The following is a 17,117-nucleotide window of genomic DNA, read 5'->3' on the forward strand; positions in this document are numbered from 1 at the left end:
TTAAGCTTTAATCTGTATTTCATATCTCACTATGGTTCACAGGGGAATCATAAGTAACCCACGATTAATTACACATTACACTTCATTGCTGAGGCTTGAAGCCCTTTAACAGATTAACGAAGCTGCACTTACAAAGATAACCATTTTGACCTTTTTTCTGTTTTTTTTTTCTTTGAAATAGTGTATGATGTGGCTTCTACCACTGCAAAGAAGAACCACTTGAGGCTGGCAGAATAACCTTGGTCAAATATAATCATTATATCCATTTTTATTTTACATAAGAGTTTGATTTTGCTCATAATCTAGTATGAACAAAACTGAAATTCAATCTCATCAGATCAAACTGGATGTAAAAGCTTGTAGGCTGTCTTGCTGGATGAGCAGAGATGAACAATAGAAAATTCCTAAGAATTCTGAAGACCCTGAAAAACTAAGCAATGCCAAAAAGACAACTGAATTCCTCTAGTATGACAACTCAGAACTTAACAAGAAGAAAAAAAATGAGCCATTTTCACTAAACTTTTCTTCCTTAACACAGATTTAAAAAAATCAATCAATCCATACACTATAAATGGCATAGAGCAAAGCCCAGTGCATTCACACACAGACACAGCTCGGAAGGAGCATCACCTTATGGATTAATGGATTTGGCTGCAGGGCTTTCAATTTAAGACACCAGCAGATAGCCTTCAATATCAATAAATGGTCTGGACAGCAAAATTCCAGACAGGCCATAAATCATAGTACCTTGCCAGAAAATAACTTCAGTAAAAGATAATGTTCATCAAGGCAACCAAACTTTATCTGAACAAGACAGAAAGGATAATATAGTTTTAACAGTACTTCTGTTTTATTAAAACAAAATAACCTTCACTACAAAAAAAACACAATTAACGTAGTATGCTATAGGTCTTTTTCATATACAGCCACTTTCTTTTCTGCTTTGCCTTCTTAACCCACAATAAAGGCAAAAACACTTTGATATGATTTCTCCTTAGCAAATCAATCCCATAGCAGCTTAATATTGGGCCAAAAATAAATAGGGCCATGTTAGCATGCTGTACAAATAACTTAATAAAAACCTTGTTACTAAGCAGGCATACAGGATATGGATACCGATGAATCATAAATATCTAAAGTAGAAGGAAATGCCACCCATGGGTTTCTCAGCTATTTTATAATCTCTGCTGAGTAGATTAACCAAGTTACAATATCCTGCATCACCTTGTTCCTAATTTTTACAGGTACCTTCCATTCTGTTTTGCAGGTCGACTTCATTGCATGAAAAAGGCAAAAAAAAACTGTCATCACAGTTTTGAAAATGTATGAATGCATGCAGAAAGTGTACACTACCGTCAAAAAGATGACATTTATATTAAACTGACATTTTCCTCCAGGTCTTTACTGTCAACAACATAAAAGACCAAAAATTAAAATGCAACCTCTATTTGACATTCTTTTAAATCTGGCTGAATCTTTATTGGAGCGAATGTCATCCTCCTATCTAGATTGTTCTGTATGTGCTTTACAGCACATAAAAAGAGTGTTTTACTAGTAGCTTATGAGTTCTTACGCAGTAGTTGTATTTCTAGGAATTTATATTTCCCCACACAACATATTTCTATGACATAAGAATTCTTAGTAAGAAGGATAAACAGCAACTGGACCAAGCTTCTCAGCAATGCAATCAAAGCCCTCCCCCACTCCTTACTTTACTTAAAACAACATCTCATCTTGCTAAGTCAGACTGAAATAACGAACCAAAGCCCACCACTTCCAGTTATTTTTCCCACACAAGCACACAAGCATCCATCATGCTTCTGAAGCAACTGTGTCTAAAGACTCCAGATATTAACCAGCTTCCCAACCCTTAAGACTCAGCAACTCAGACAGACTGGGTGGAATACACACCCGTCTGCATCCCTTGTCCTGAAGCCACAGAAATACCGAGCTCTTTTTTTCTGAATTAAAAAGTGCCCTACTAAAATTATTTCCTATCTGGAGAGACGGAGGGTAATCTTGAAAGTAGCTTTGTGGCTGTCTAAGTGAAATATCTACAGGGTACAGATTCACACAACTAAGCGTGTGGTCTTAAAAGAATCTAACTCCCTGGAAGAATAAAATAAACCTGTATTTTTACAGTTCTTACATATTTTAACATATATAAATCCTGTGATCCCATATATAACCCCCCCCCCCAAATACAAATTGTTTAACTTTGAACAAAAGTTAAAGTAATTGTAAAATCTGGTGGATGCAGGCATGTCACATCTTCTTTAACACAGCAGCGTTATTGAAGAGAAACCATGAGAATCATCTTGTGATCAAGAAAAAAATGTATGAAAACAAAGTGCAAATTATTTACAGAGTCCTTGACTCTGTTAGTGTTGTAGCTCTGGCACTTACTATTGAGACTCAACAATCACTAAGTTTGAAGTGTTCCTATGATTAACACCATAAAAACTGATGTTGTACTAGGTAAAAGTGTAGTGGAAATTATTACATTAAAGTAAAAGAGCATGAAAACATCAGACCCTTGTTCCCCAGTGGAAGAAAAAAACATGTGAACAAAGCTACAACAGCCAAAACATTGTATATTTTCTTTCTACTTTCCAGTGTGGAATGAACCCTTAATTGCTCCAGAAAAAAAAACATCTGTGTACACACAAAAATGGATGCTAGGGTTTACCTGAGCATTTGTGCATGTGACTGCTTTACTGTTACATATATAAGAAATTCCCAAAAAAATAACAACAGCACTATATAGTATACCTAGTAAACATAGAAAGACATGATGCTCCTCATTTCAAGCAGTTGCACACTACTAAATAGTTATGCTAATACATATTAATTAATTTTGATAAATTAATATATTAAAGTTTGTATAGTCAATATAATGCTTACATATTATTAAAGTACTTCATTATCATGCAGTTAAACATATGCATGGGTATGTGCATTGTGTTTTAGTCTAGAAATCCATTCAAATAGAAACAGAAGAAAAAACAGTAGCATTCTGTAGGGATGGAAGTTAGTACGTGGGTCTGAGTTCAATTCTGTACATCAACCCATTCAGTTTGAAGTCTGCAAGGTCTCTCCTTGTTTGCATTGGTTTTCTCTGGGTGTTCCAGTTCCAGAATTGTTTCTGTAGTCTTGTGTGTGTTCCCTGTGATGGACTGGTGTTTGGTCTAGAGTGTAGTCCTGCTTTGGTGCCCTATGGTCTACAGAATAAAATCAGGATGCTGTGACCTTTCCCAGGAATAAGCAACTTTCTTATATTTGATGAATGGATGGGAAGATAAAAATAAAATGTGGCTAGGGTTGAACCTTTTTTGTTTTAAATACCTTGCTAACTCAGGAAGAATTAATGGCTTGAGCAAAGCCACATTCCACAACACGACACAATCCACCTCAGTGATAATATGGGAAAAAATAACTTTCACAGATCTTTACGACAAAGACACAACACAAAAATTTATTCAGAGAAACAATCTGAGCAAAAACTATTTCAGTTTTTTACAATCATGTCTTTCTGTTCTTTTTCAGTGTTAAACAGTTATCAAAATGCTAAACGAAAACCATTCTTAAGGACATTCTTAAGAGAATAAGCATAGGAAAACAATAACCTGGGGGGTCCATGTTTTGCAGCCTCCTGTGGCAGTGCAGCACAAGGCAGCAGTGTAATTTTACACAGTTTATACACAGCAGTCCTCCCCCACCTCTTTCTTTTCTTGCATTCCCAAACTTGTTCATTCACGTCTCATGTCTTACTGGTGTTACAAGAAATAGCAGAAGAATTCACTGGGAAACCCCATGTGTGTAACAGAGAATCCAAGCTCTCCACTTTGAGCGGAAAAGTGATGCTTACATAAACAACAGAGGCACTTTCTGTCTCACACTGTTGCAATTTTGCCCTGACACCACTTCATAGACGCTTTCTACGTAAGCATTACTTCTTTCAACAGTTTACAGACAGAAGATACCCAGGAGCTGAATGACTCTGTAAGCTATGTTTAAAAATATGAAAATCTGGAATGGTTTCACACCAACAGCCAGAACACCAGTACTACAGAGTAAAAAAAAAAGTTACCGTATCAAAACTATCTTTACTGTATCATAAATGTCATTATCCAAATGTCAATGTCCTTTTTTGTACTGTACCTCCTGAAGCATGACCTTTTTTTCTTTTTAGCCTAGAAAATATTTAAAATCAGGTACCTATATAAAAACAAAAAGAAGAGTTGTGCTTACCTTGTGAAGTCCCCTTTTGCCTCCTGCAGTAAAAACAAAGAAAGTGTTTACCTGAACAGATACTTGTTAAAAATCGTTAGCTTGCAAAGATCTGGCTGTCCCAACAGACAGGGGGCCTATTAGCTTTTAGGTACAAAATAAATCAAGGTAAGCTGCAGTATTTAAACCAGGAGGCCAGGCACTAAAATACCAAGAAATGTGATCTTCTCCATCTGGAGCAAATCCCTGTACCGTTATGACTGGAGACACCCGATATTCTAAGCACCTGCATAGCTCAGTGTGTAAACATGCACTTTTTGCTAATATTAGACTTTCATACCTAACCATAGAGTAATACGCTATTGACCTGCCACATTCCACTCCTTTGGTATGTGACAAAAATTTTATTGACTCTTAATGAGCATTACACTCATCCATTTAAAGGACCCTCATTACCAGCACCTCCCTCAAAACAAAAAAAAAAATCTGCATTAATTTTTTTTACTGCACTTTACTGCATTTTTTACTGCACTTTGCAGACACTGCTACCTAAACACTCTGTTAAGAATATGTTCCTAGAATGATCTTCTTATCTATAGATGTGTACCAGAGAGTACAAATAGTGAAAAATTCTGTCATTGTTCAGAGTTAAAAATAAAACAAATGAAAGACAAAACAAATGTTCTTATAAAGAAACAACATTTACAAAAAAATCAGACAATGACAAAATGAAAAAAGAGAGAAAAGCTCCTGTAAAGAGCTCATTTCCTGAACAGACAGATTTTTACAACAATTTTATATCACCTCCCTCCCTTGAGAAAGTGTGCCAAGGTTTAAAAACAATAGAGCTTGATTCAAGTGTCTCATTTTGTTTAATTCACTGAGTCATGTACTGGAGCCAAGTACTGAACTGGCTCTCATGTATTTTGGGTGAAACACAGCTTGTAAAATAATGTATCTGAAAGACGCAGAAACACGATGTCCCATCTGCAAATAAATGTTTACAGAAATCCATCAGAACTACAACAAAATCAGTGAGTTGTAGTGCTGTTTCATGTGTAACAGTGTCTTCTCAACAGAAGAGTAAACTTAAAATGTTCATCCAAAGGCTAAAGTGAAAATCTCACACATTCAAAACTAAGCTAGAAAGATAAAAATATGATCTCTCATTTTATAAGACTGACAGTTCTTGGAAAATCTTTTGAACATTTTTCATAAGCTGAATACAGGTGTGCTCATCTAAAGAAGCTATTGGGACAACATTCTGCCACCAAAGCAACTATTTTCAAACTACCATATGAGCACTTGATGTCTGTCTGACACAGGACCACATAGATGTCATCCCTTTTCTTACCTGCAAAATGTAGGAAGCCAATTCAAAGACCACTTCACTGTCAACCTCTATGAGTTCCTGAAAAGGAAGAGGAACAGAAGTTGAGAAGGACTTTCTAGTTGGTGCTGGAAAGAAATCACCTGCCAGGGTTATTACATAACGAAGCATGAAAGGACCAACTCCTTTCCCAGGTTCACTTCAAAGCTGCTTCAGTGCTGAGTGAAATGGCATGAACAATATAACCCAAGCCCCAGTTGTATATCTCACTCTGGGATATTGTTCTAACTTCAGAATATCAGTAACTGTTGTGACGCAGTATTAACTCTAACCGTGCTTACTTCAAATCTTCTGTCCGAGTCACAACAGTTGAAGCCTGTGTTAGGAGCCACCCCTGCCAACATGATCTCAGTCTAAGTCCATCCATTTTTCAGTATAAGTACAACATTTTTCTGTTTCATCTAATTCAGGGTCACAGGGGAGCCGGAGCCTATCTCGGCAAGCAAGATCTATCTGTTTTCTAAGCAGGATACACCCTGGACAGGGTACATCTGTCCATGGAAGAGTACACACAGACACAAATTTGTACACACTCACAACAGGCCTAATTTTCCCAGGAGCCAATTAACCTACCAGTATGTCTTTGGATTGTGGGAGGAAACTGGGAACCTGGAAAAAACTTACATAAACACAGGGAGAACATACAAACTCAATGCAGATAGCACCCAAGGTGCTGAATTGCACCTGGGGCTCCAGTACTGTCAGGCAGAAATGCTATACACTTTGCCATAGTGCTGGTCACTGTCTAAATCACAAGTCCTTAATGTTTTATGCCCATTAAATAACACACACTTCCTTTATTTCCTCAGTAATCGTGCAGAAATATTCACTTAATAGACATTTACTTTGTAGCACTGCATATTACAAAAAGCATAAAAGAAATGTTTTTCCTAGCTATCCTAATTTACTCAAAGCACAGCTCAAATTAACGATGGCTAAAACTGTTTCTAACATAAATCCAAAATCAAAGGAAATTGGAATGTATAAATGTCAAAATTCTTGTGTACAAGATCAACTAGTGCATAGATTTAAATTTTGGATGAGTCCAAATTCCTACTCCAAGGAAGGAAGGACTGACTCCAATCTTGATTCTCTCTAAAGCTGTTGCTCAAATAGGCAATTGAATTTAATTAGAAATTAAAAAAAAATGTTTTAGCTCTTTCACAAAATATATGCTATATATAGCTATTCAAGCACAGAGTTTGTGGCAGCTCTTGAGTTGTATGGAACAATGACCAGCATTTTTTTATTCAGAAAATCTATCGGGTGACAAAGGCCTCATTTAGAACATTGTGTTCAGCTGTAATTATCATGATAGAAAGAGAGATCTTGGTCTCAAGGAAATATCACATACACTACAGAGACAGGTAAAAGAAAATCTGTCTTTAAGAGAAGATACTGTAGGTGGTATTGAGGTACTCAAATGAATGCAAATTACATCATCATAGCTCAACGTTGAAAAAAAACTGCATGAAATTCCCAGGGTCATTTGGCTATTAGCGCTCAAATAAAAAAGAGTGGTCAAATAAACGTTTCTTTTATCTCAGATATTTTTGTAGTTCTGCTTCAGTAAAATTAAAGCAATGTGTTGCTAAACCATAAAGATAACATTGGTTTCATTTTAGAATTCCACACTGTCAAGTCTCTAGTTTGGCAATTTATTGGAGATAATAGCCACCTATTTCTATATAGACATGTTATTTTAATCTTTGACCTAATGAACTAAAAGGTAAATACAGATGATTTGTAATCTAAAAAATGTAGATAACATGAGCAGCCTCTAAACATCTAAGATACTGTATTACTTGGCCTAGCCTTAAAACTATACAGCATCTATGAACAAAAACAGATATTTTGTCTTACTTGAAGTCACATTTGTTGCATTTGATTAAGGATAAAAACAAAAGCTAACAACCCCCAAAAAAGACATATACAAAATAATTCATTTCTTCTTCAGTTTTCATAATTCAGTGCCAATCAATCAGACAAAAGAAAAGAACCCTACCAGTGGGTCTGGAGAGACGATGAGATTCATGGTTCCCATGCCAGACAGCCAGACTCCTTCAATAACTCTGCTTTCATACTTTGCTTTATTATCACAGCCTGAGAGGCATGGACAATGAGGACCTTGTTCTTTCATCTCTGGCCTTCTGATTTAATTAGCAACAACTGAGCAAGATCGTTTCCCATTTTCAAGGGAGGGAAGGCAGTTTTCACTTAGAGGTTATCAATGGTCACTGAACACCAGTTAAAGACTGGTGCTTGCTTGCCTTACTTTCAGTACATAACCAGGTGTTAAGCACACAGACAGGCAATGTTCACTACTTTGTGTTTACGTTGCTGTACAGCAAACAAAAGTAATAGAGGAAACGAAAATGCAGATAGATCTTGGAAGTTAGAATGTGGGCTTATATGCTCCAGTGTCACCTTTATAAAAGACTATATTCTGAAATTTAATTTTGAAGCAATAATGAACATGCTTCTGTAACTGTTTTGGGAAACACAGTCTAGCTCGTGGCTACTCAGGTACTGTATATCAGTAGATTATCACCTCTGCTCCAGCCTGCATTGTTTCAATGAGTGCCATTCCAAATGTCACAAACCAGCACTCCCTCTTTGATAAAACGGTGATATCAAGAGATATTGACTGAACATTAATTTTCAAGACAGATTAATTTTATAATTACTTATAAATCCTTCCAATCTACCTCTAAATAAACAATATTCTGCAAATGGAAAACAGGACAGAAAAGCACAGCCAGAAACGGACTTATTAAATGTTCGTTAAACTTTTTTTAAAAACTGTGCCTGTAATTTCTCTGTTTACACTGACACAGCACACTTAGCATTACTTTCTCAACTTAATATGTGGGCACGCTCAGTTTTCATCACTGTTATGCTGTATGTAAGCAATTTGACTTCCCTCACAATGCTGCACTCTTGTCACTTCTGATGAACAGAATGGAGTCTCTGAAGTTGATTATAAACTATAATCATCAAGTATTTTAATATACTTTACCAGATGTAGACCCTGTGAGTCAAAGGTTGATACATAACAGCAATGGGAAGTGATACCCAATCAAACTGCCACAGACTGCCTCTGTCCAGTCTATTAAAATATATTAATGACAACCTGCAAAAAGGAGCTTAATTGTCTACCACATGTCTGACAAAATTAGAAAATGTGTTTTGCACCATAAACAGCATATGTTTCAGCTGGGTACAAACACCGACAGTACAGCTAGCTGTCTTAAAATACTCAGTAGCTCAATAAAATATGCAAATCTGCTTTAGTATAGAAAGTTCATACAAAAACAGCCAATAGCAAATTAAATAGCACAAAAAAGGCAAAATTCCCCATCTCTTTGTTTGTAGAGAGTGAGGCACTGGAGATTTGTGTAGGGAAATAAAATTCTAAACCTCTCTTGTCATAACATACTAAGGAACATTATCGGTAAGCGAAACATAACTCTTCGCTAATGAACTTGTACATTCTTTTCTAACACTAACACTGCCAGTGGCACTTAAGAAAAACGAGAGAAGATTAGATAGAGCAAAACTATACATCATCTGAGACAAGGGTATCCTTATCACTGCAAGATGATAAAGAACTTGTTTGGCAGGAATCTTTAAATTCTTAACTCATGAATATTAAAAACACAGTTTCTTCCAATGTTGGTGCTGGAGGCAATCCATTACAAAAATTTTTCTTCTTAATTCATGAAGGGACATTAACATTTTAACTTCCTTGTAATAAACCAACAAAAGTGATGTTCTGTATGCCAAAGTGTTATATTACACACATAAAAAACTTTAATGTTTTATGCCATTTCAGTACTAAAAGTAAACTACACTTAGCAAAATTACTACTGGTGATACAAACAACATACACCTTTAACTATCAAAACACTCATTTTGAATGCTCATTTTAAAAGCCTTAAACTATTGGTTTCTATTCTTTTCTTTGCAAGATGTCATTCTAAAACAGACAACTTTAACAACTGTAGTAAGTTAAACATTGTACTGAAAACTGAGCTTGAGCTTGAGCTTGGCTGTAGATGACTTTCTTATTTTTCCCCCTTCTGTTTCACTGGCAATTAAATCACAACTGCAGGTGTCAGAACAATCTCATATCTAAACTTTATCATGAGTTATTTTTATGCTTGTCTAGGCCTGACTCATTGAATCTCCAGATTCATCTTGTGATAAACTCAGAAGATTACTTCAGGACTTGCAGTAAAGTGTAAGATTCTCTCTATAGTAATAACTGCTTCCCAATTATTTTGTAAGCAGATGTACAAAATAAGCACACAGAAATGCATCTGAAAACAAAAAGCGGTCAAAAAGCACGTCCTAGTAGATCTAGCATTAGAATACGTATGTATGCAGTGTCCTCCACATGTATTAATATTTCAGATGACAATGGGAAACATCACACAATAGTAAGATTTACAGATTAGAACACACTTCTTATTTAAAAAAACCTCAAAATACTAGTGCAACCTTAACAGCATTTGACAAAACAAAGTCATATTTGTCATAAATAATTTAATTCCAGAAAATGCAAGGGTCTTATTTATTTATTACTCTGTTAGTACAGTATTCTGTAAATCTTCCTCTGGCAGGGATTACACTGACAAGACACCTTCCGTAGCGTTCTGTGAGGTTCTGAAACTTCACTGAGGGTGTGTGTTACCATTCCCCTAGGCGAAATACTATAGATCTAGCTCCTTCAGACTTTTTAGTTTCCATCTGTGAACCACAAATATTTGACTGAACTGAGGTCTGGAGATTGACATAATTGTGTGTGTAGTTAACCGCTTTTTTTATTTTGGATGTATACTTCAGAGCACGCTCTGCAGGAATGGTTGTTTTCAGACATGACTGAACTTCTTGGCAGAGGGAACCAGGAGTTTGGCCAAAATGCCCTGGTACATGTGAGGGTACATGTGATTCCCCTTATCTTGAATTGTTGCCTTTGGATTCATGGTTACCTTCTGAACCACTTGTTTCATGGCCTGAGATGGCAGATACTCATGGATACTCTTCCTAACAGGTTTGCTTTTGTTCCAGTAGCCTGATGTTTTAATAATGGAGAAACAGTGAAATGATGTAGATTCAGCTTTTTGTGGATTATTTTGTAGCCTTTCCCCAACTCATGGAGGTCAATGATCATTTGTCCACAGTCTCTGGAAAGGTCTTTAACCTGAACCACGATGATGCATGCTACCATTGAATGTCTTCTGTGATACTTCCTTTTATACCCCAGGGAACAGGAAACCTCAGGAGGCCTTCTACAGTATATAATTCCAGAGAGTTCCCCTCCACTTCCAAAGAGCAGGATGTTATTGTGGATTAGTTTTTGTTGGATTTTATTTAAAGGATTACCATGAGGTATGAATAAATGTGACATAAATGTGATCACATTTACTTTCTGACATTCAAATAATTATTTATGACAAATATGACTACTCCATGCAATGTTACTAAGATTATTGTATAATGTTTTTTTTTAGATTTTTAATGTATTCATTTCATAACTCATTCTTTTAAATTATCATAATGTAAATATCAAAACCTATCAATGAGTGGTGCTGTAAGATAAGAATGATATCATTTATTACAAGCAAAAGCACATTTTTAACAGTGCATAACAGCATACCTAAAGTTTGTATATGAAAACGACACTTTATTCTATTTTAAAAGCAATTCTCTATGTTGCGGATTAATCTGTAATAGAAATGGTATTTAATTATTACTTTTTATTTTAAAAATAACTTTAATAAGTAGATATTACAATTCTTAGTACTACCTGCAGGTCAACCTTAAAAGTAATCACAACTTATTTTTAAAGTTTGTTTTTCCTAATTTCAGCTATAAAAGAGCTACCAGTAGCAGGCAAAAAATGTAAACACCAAAATAAAGTTATTAAAAACTGTGTTGGGCCACCATGTACTCCCAGTACACCCTGTATATGAACCATGGCATGTCTACCAGCATCTGGTATTCTGTTAGTGGGATGCTTCAATCAGGTACTTCATGGCTAATGGAGATGGAAAAATTGTCCCTCTTTTTATCTCATAAATGCTTGATTTGGTGCAGTGACTCAGGTGACTGAGAAAGCCAGGATATATAGAAAACAACAGTCTCATGCTCACGCATGCTCTGTGGATGGTGGCATTATCATTCTGGAAGACACCAGAGGTGTCTTTACGACAGAAATACTATAACATGGGGAATAGACAAGCACTCAGTACCATTAGGATTGATTATCATTGACCTTGTCTTCCACAATATTATGGAAGCACCAGAGCCCTTCACTGTTGGAAACAAGCTCTCAGGCCTGTAGAAATTGTAGAGTGTAGAGAAATTGTAATGTGCACTTGTCAGTTTGTTAGGATGAAGATGATTCATCTGACTGTATTACATTTCTCCCTTGCTCGATAGTTCATTGCCCGACCTCTTTGTACATTTGTATCTGTGCTGTTTGTACACATACAAACATGCATTTGCAGGTGTGATGACCAGTTTGTGCACAGCAACCCGAAAATGCTATTGCTCTGTGAAGCTCTCTGCAGACTGTTTTTGATTAAACTGGGCTGCTCATACCTCTTGTTTAATTTGCAGTCAGCTGATCTACAGTTGCTCACCTGTTTTACCTGCACTTAGAATTAATGGACACACACAATGCTGGAAAATGTGTTTCCGTCCACTGTAGCCCTTTGCTGATGATATCTTTCCCTTCAAAGTTCTACGTTGACATCATTTTAGACAGTGTTGCGTGTGAAACACCAGGAATCTTGCTGTCTTTATCACTGAAGCTCCTGCCAAATGCAACTCAACAATCACTCCTATTTTAAAGTCAATGAAGTCGTGCAGTCATAGAGGCCTTAACCAGGCCTCTAAAGCATATTTATACATGAACCTAAGCATGCTGGTGTGTCATTTGCTTAATTAATGCATGAGCCACACCTGTGTGGAAGTCTTTGTTTTCAATATACTTGGGTACCTTTATGTGGCCAGGAGTTTCCATTTTGTGATCCATTACCTGTATATAATGGATGGATGGATGGACAGACCTCAACTGGTCAGACATTGTTAATGTAACACTTCATTTGAGTTTGTATTCATTAATAGCCTAACAATTTCCATGTTCCATGTAGTAAAATATTATCCATCCATTGTCAGAAAGCTACTCATTATGTATTGCAGGTTTCAGCAATCCAGAGCTAATCCTGGAAGCACAAGGACTACACCATAGATGGGACACCAGTCCATCACACAGCAAACACACACAAAAGGCCAATTTGCAGATGTCAAGCTAATCAATTTAACATGTCTTTGGAAGGTGGGAGAGTCAGGACACCTAGAGAAAACTTGTGTAATGAATCAGAACCTGCAAACATCACACAAAGCATTCCACAATCTGGAATCAAACCAGAAGCCCATTTGTACAAGAAATTACAAGCAGTACAAATATTTTCATGAAACATACAGTAAATACAGAACAAAATTAGAAACAAATATATAGAGATTAAAAACACATTCTTACCTTGTAGATACAAGATTTTGCATTTAGGAAAAACAGTTCAATTGTGGCATTGTCCTTCAAGTAGGATATACTTTCAATGTAAAACCTACAAAAAATAAAAAAATAAGACTTTAGACATAGTATGCAAAATACTGGGGGGCAGCATAGCAAAGCATTGTGGGTAAAACACTGGACTCATGATTTGCTTGTGGATTCAATTCCCTGCTGCAGACATTGTTGTGCCCCTGAGAAAGGACTTGACCCCAGTTGTTCCAATCCACCCAGCTGTGTAAGTATGACCTGCAAGTGTAATCCCTTTGTTGGGCTGGCACTTAATGCTACTGAAACCTGATTGACCTGTGTTCCCAGGGAGGCGCTGGGTGAGCCAAATTGGATGCTATGCTTATGCAATATATCATGAAACCTAACTGCCCCAAGATTACAGTGGGTGATTTGTTCCAAATTTCTATTTGAAGACTTGAACTGACATTGAAAGAGTAAAAACCAAAACCAATGTCATCAATCCAGCCGTTTGTATAACAGCGTATCGCTTTATTGCTTTACAATATTCCAGTTATTTCATTCCCATTGAGCTGTGCCGCACGTTATACCACTTCAACACGGAAGATGTGCTCACTGCTTAAAGCTTCCACTAGAGGTCATCAAATACAAGAACATGACCTAGGGACCTGGCTTCTGCTCTCTTTTATGTATTTAATGTTCATTTCCTCACTTCTTCAGTGCAGCGGATTAGACTTCATTTGCCAAGATACACATGAATGTACTGAACAGACAAGAGACAAGAGGAAGGGTGTTAAGAAATGCACGCATGCACACAAGCAAGAACACAATCACGGACCCTTCAGTTTCACGTCACGGCTCTAGCAAATTCATGTGTCCTGACCTCTGCTGCGATTTTGTTATTACCTTTATATAGACTGGAACACAAAATAAAATCTATCAAACAGCCATTTCCCCTGCACGCAGCACACACACCAATGGTTCACAGTACAATCTATAGTGAGAAGCTCTGGTGACAGCAACGCTACTAACCCAGTCAGCCCTACAAATCCTCTTTAAAAAGGGAACCAGAATAACTTAATTCTCTAGCCACAATTACAAGAACAACGTAACAACTGTTTTTGTCCAAGGCAAGAAAGGAAAGGGCCACAGAGCCAATGATGACCATGTCACCAAATTACCATTGGCTTTCTGTTGCATGTAGGCTTGTAGATATTAAACGCACCACTGCCTATTGTTTTCTAGTGCATGGTTTGGGATTAGTAAAGGAGATGCCTTATTTATTTGTACTATAAACCTTTTTAATCCTGATTTTTCTATGAAAAGAATTTTCTCTAAATTCTTTGAATGCAAAAAGTCAATTTCTTCTACTGTGAGCTAAAAGTGAAAAAAGACCAGTAGAGTAACATTCTAAAAACAGACGCTTATAAGTTTTGAAACAGTATCACAGCATTTAACCCTAACAATAAATCAACAATAACCCAGGATTATTAAATGTACCTACAAGAAGAAAACAAATATCCTATTGCAAATCTGTTATGTAAGGAAGCATGAGGGGAAAGATATTTCAAGCTTGTAACATACAGTATACTGAATTTAATTTAAATAACCATATATATATATTAAATACAGTATACATTGACAGGCACACATCGAATAGGTTTGTAGAGCTTCTGTACATAAATATTATGCAATCTGAATAAAATATGAAGAGTATTAAACCATTACGTAAAGAAGGACATAGTTGCCTGTATATTAATATAGAGAACTTTTAATATAGCAAAAATGTTAAGAATGATGTTGTTACAGTTTATTGAATTCTGCATTCTGCACACAAAAATGATGGCACTACACAATGTGTAACATTTTGGTACCGTCATAGCAAGAAAGAAATTCTTACTCAAGATGTGGTGGAAAATGATGTAGATATTTGCATTCTTAACCACATCAGTACATGTTCAATGCATGATGAAGGATGTAACATCTCTTGTTAATGACTTTGCTTTTCATCAGTCTCACAAAGCATGTCCAGTATCACAGAACAACCAGCTTCATAAAATGAGGTAAGCATGCTGCAACACCCATTGCTGCACATCATCAATGTAGACTCAATGTAAACCTTAGAGGCTATGTACTGTAGATATGTTGCAGAAAATCTAAAATTAAAATCCCATCATGGTGGCTTACAAGATCCTGAAATTGTGAAAAATAATTAATTAAAGCTAAACAGCTAAACAACACCAAAAGTATCAAAGGTGAATTGGCACAAGTCTACAAACTTAGACCTGTAAACAACAATCAAAAATCAATTAAAATATATTGCAACACTTGTTTTTTATTGTGGCGTCAAATAAGGGTAAAACGGCGCCATCTAGGGGTAATACCCAGGATCATATAAAATAGTCAATACAGCAAAGGCTTTACTATCCAACCATGTGCTGACAGAAACACTCTACTAAACAGCAAGCCATAAGCCAATAGAAAATAATCTTTTACTGTTTGTTGATAATTTCTGGTTCTACCCATCTTGCATCCTTTTTCAGTCGCTGTTGTCTTTCAGTAGTTCTGGATGCTGCCACGAGAGTGCACGGTTTCTGTAAACATCCACCACAGGCACAGTTTATCATCCTTGCCTAGGTTTATCTCAAAACATTTACACCATCCAACATCACACCCACACAAGTAGGAAGCTGGCAGAAATTCAAGCATGTTGTGCTTACAGTCCTACAGGCACTGGAGATAATAATGCTAACTTGCCAATGGACGATCAATGGACAACAGTTCTAAAGAGGCTCAGTTACTAGAAATTATGTCTTCCTCAAAAATAAGCAAGGCTATTGACACCCACTGTACTCTTGAAACACCAAAGCTAGTCCATTTAGATAAGGGTTTGAGGATTGATTCTCTTTCAGACATTGAGAATGTTCACTTATATCTGGACCCATGCTCATGAGAAAGCTAAGCACTTTCATGAGACAATGGAGATTACAGAAGCATGCGAGTTATTGGATGGGTTGGCTGTTGAGCTTCAAGCTTTGTCATGTAAAATTTTAAGCGATACGTACAATACTGGACTACAATGTAATGCCCACTATGGAACTACAATAGATGGATTACAACTCAAATGTTGAGTATTGTAAGCTCAAGTTTTATAATTATGTGATGACATACTTAAATCTTGACTAACCCATACCTCACATTCCCTATAGAATCGCAGATAGAAAAAGCGTTTAGTGTAGCTCACTACAGTGTTACATCATTTTTCATCCTCATTAATCATCGATAAAGCAATATTAAGGAGATTGCCAATTTATTACCCTGTCATCACTAATTGTGTCTAAAATACCAGACCTTGTGCCTCACCACAAAAAAAAACTGGGCTAAGGGTCAGTCCATAAATAGGCTATATATGTGCAAATAGCTTTCTATCAAAGCCAATTAAGACCAAAAAGAGGATTGTATATGTGGAAATACAATCCAGAACTGGACAGTTAATTTTTATCCGGTGCCTTAACATGTCTTTTACTGAACGTCTTAAGTGTGTTGGCTGCACATAGCCAAGCAATATAATGTACTGTATGTGGTCACTGTGAGAGAAGTCACTCAAAAGTCAAACAACTGCAGGGAAAAAAACTAAACAACATTTTTAGGTAAAATTAACAAATCGCATGCACAATCGCAAGTTTCTAGGTTGTTAAACTCATCACAGAACTGGGCTGCCCTTTTACTGATAGAGAATTTGATAAGCAAATGACCCACATATCCAATGCAGTTTGTTCAGAAACTAAAGATGCCTTTAAAGAAATTGGCCTCTCCAAAATGAGAACTCGATGATTCATTGCTGACATCCAAGATTTCATGTGATTGCGCATTCATGAGTTTTCCAGATGCCTTGGATGAAAGCATAGACACCAATAATAGCATGCAGCTTTTAATAGTCTGTGC

General features: G+C 36.4%; 1 protein-coding gene across 1 annotated transcript in view; it reads right to left on the reverse strand.

The window, feature by feature from the left end:
• Positions 1 to 17,117, reverse strand: part of frmd4a (FERM domain containing 4A) — a 211,210-nt gene that overhangs the window by 54,358 nt on the left and 139,735 nt on the right. Inside the window, exons 5-7 of the mRNA XM_088923580.1 lie at positions 13,173 to 13,257; positions 5,585 to 5,641; positions 4,252 to 4,274 (exon numbers count right to left, since the gene is read on the reverse strand). Coding sequence (XP_088779706.1) covers positions 4,252 to 4,274; positions 5,585 to 5,641; positions 13,173 to 13,257 — 165 coding nt within the window. The remainder of the gene's footprint in view (positions 1 to 4,251; positions 4,275 to 5,584; positions 5,642 to 13,172; positions 13,258 to 17,117) is intronic.

Source organism: Atractosteus spatula, chromosome 8 (genome assembly GCF_055471065.1).
Source record: "Atractosteus spatula isolate fAtrSpa1 chromosome 8, fAtrSpa1.hap1, whole genome shotgun sequence".
NCBI lineage: Eukaryota > Metazoa > Chordata > Actinopteri > Semionotiformes > Lepisosteidae > Atractosteus > Atractosteus spatula.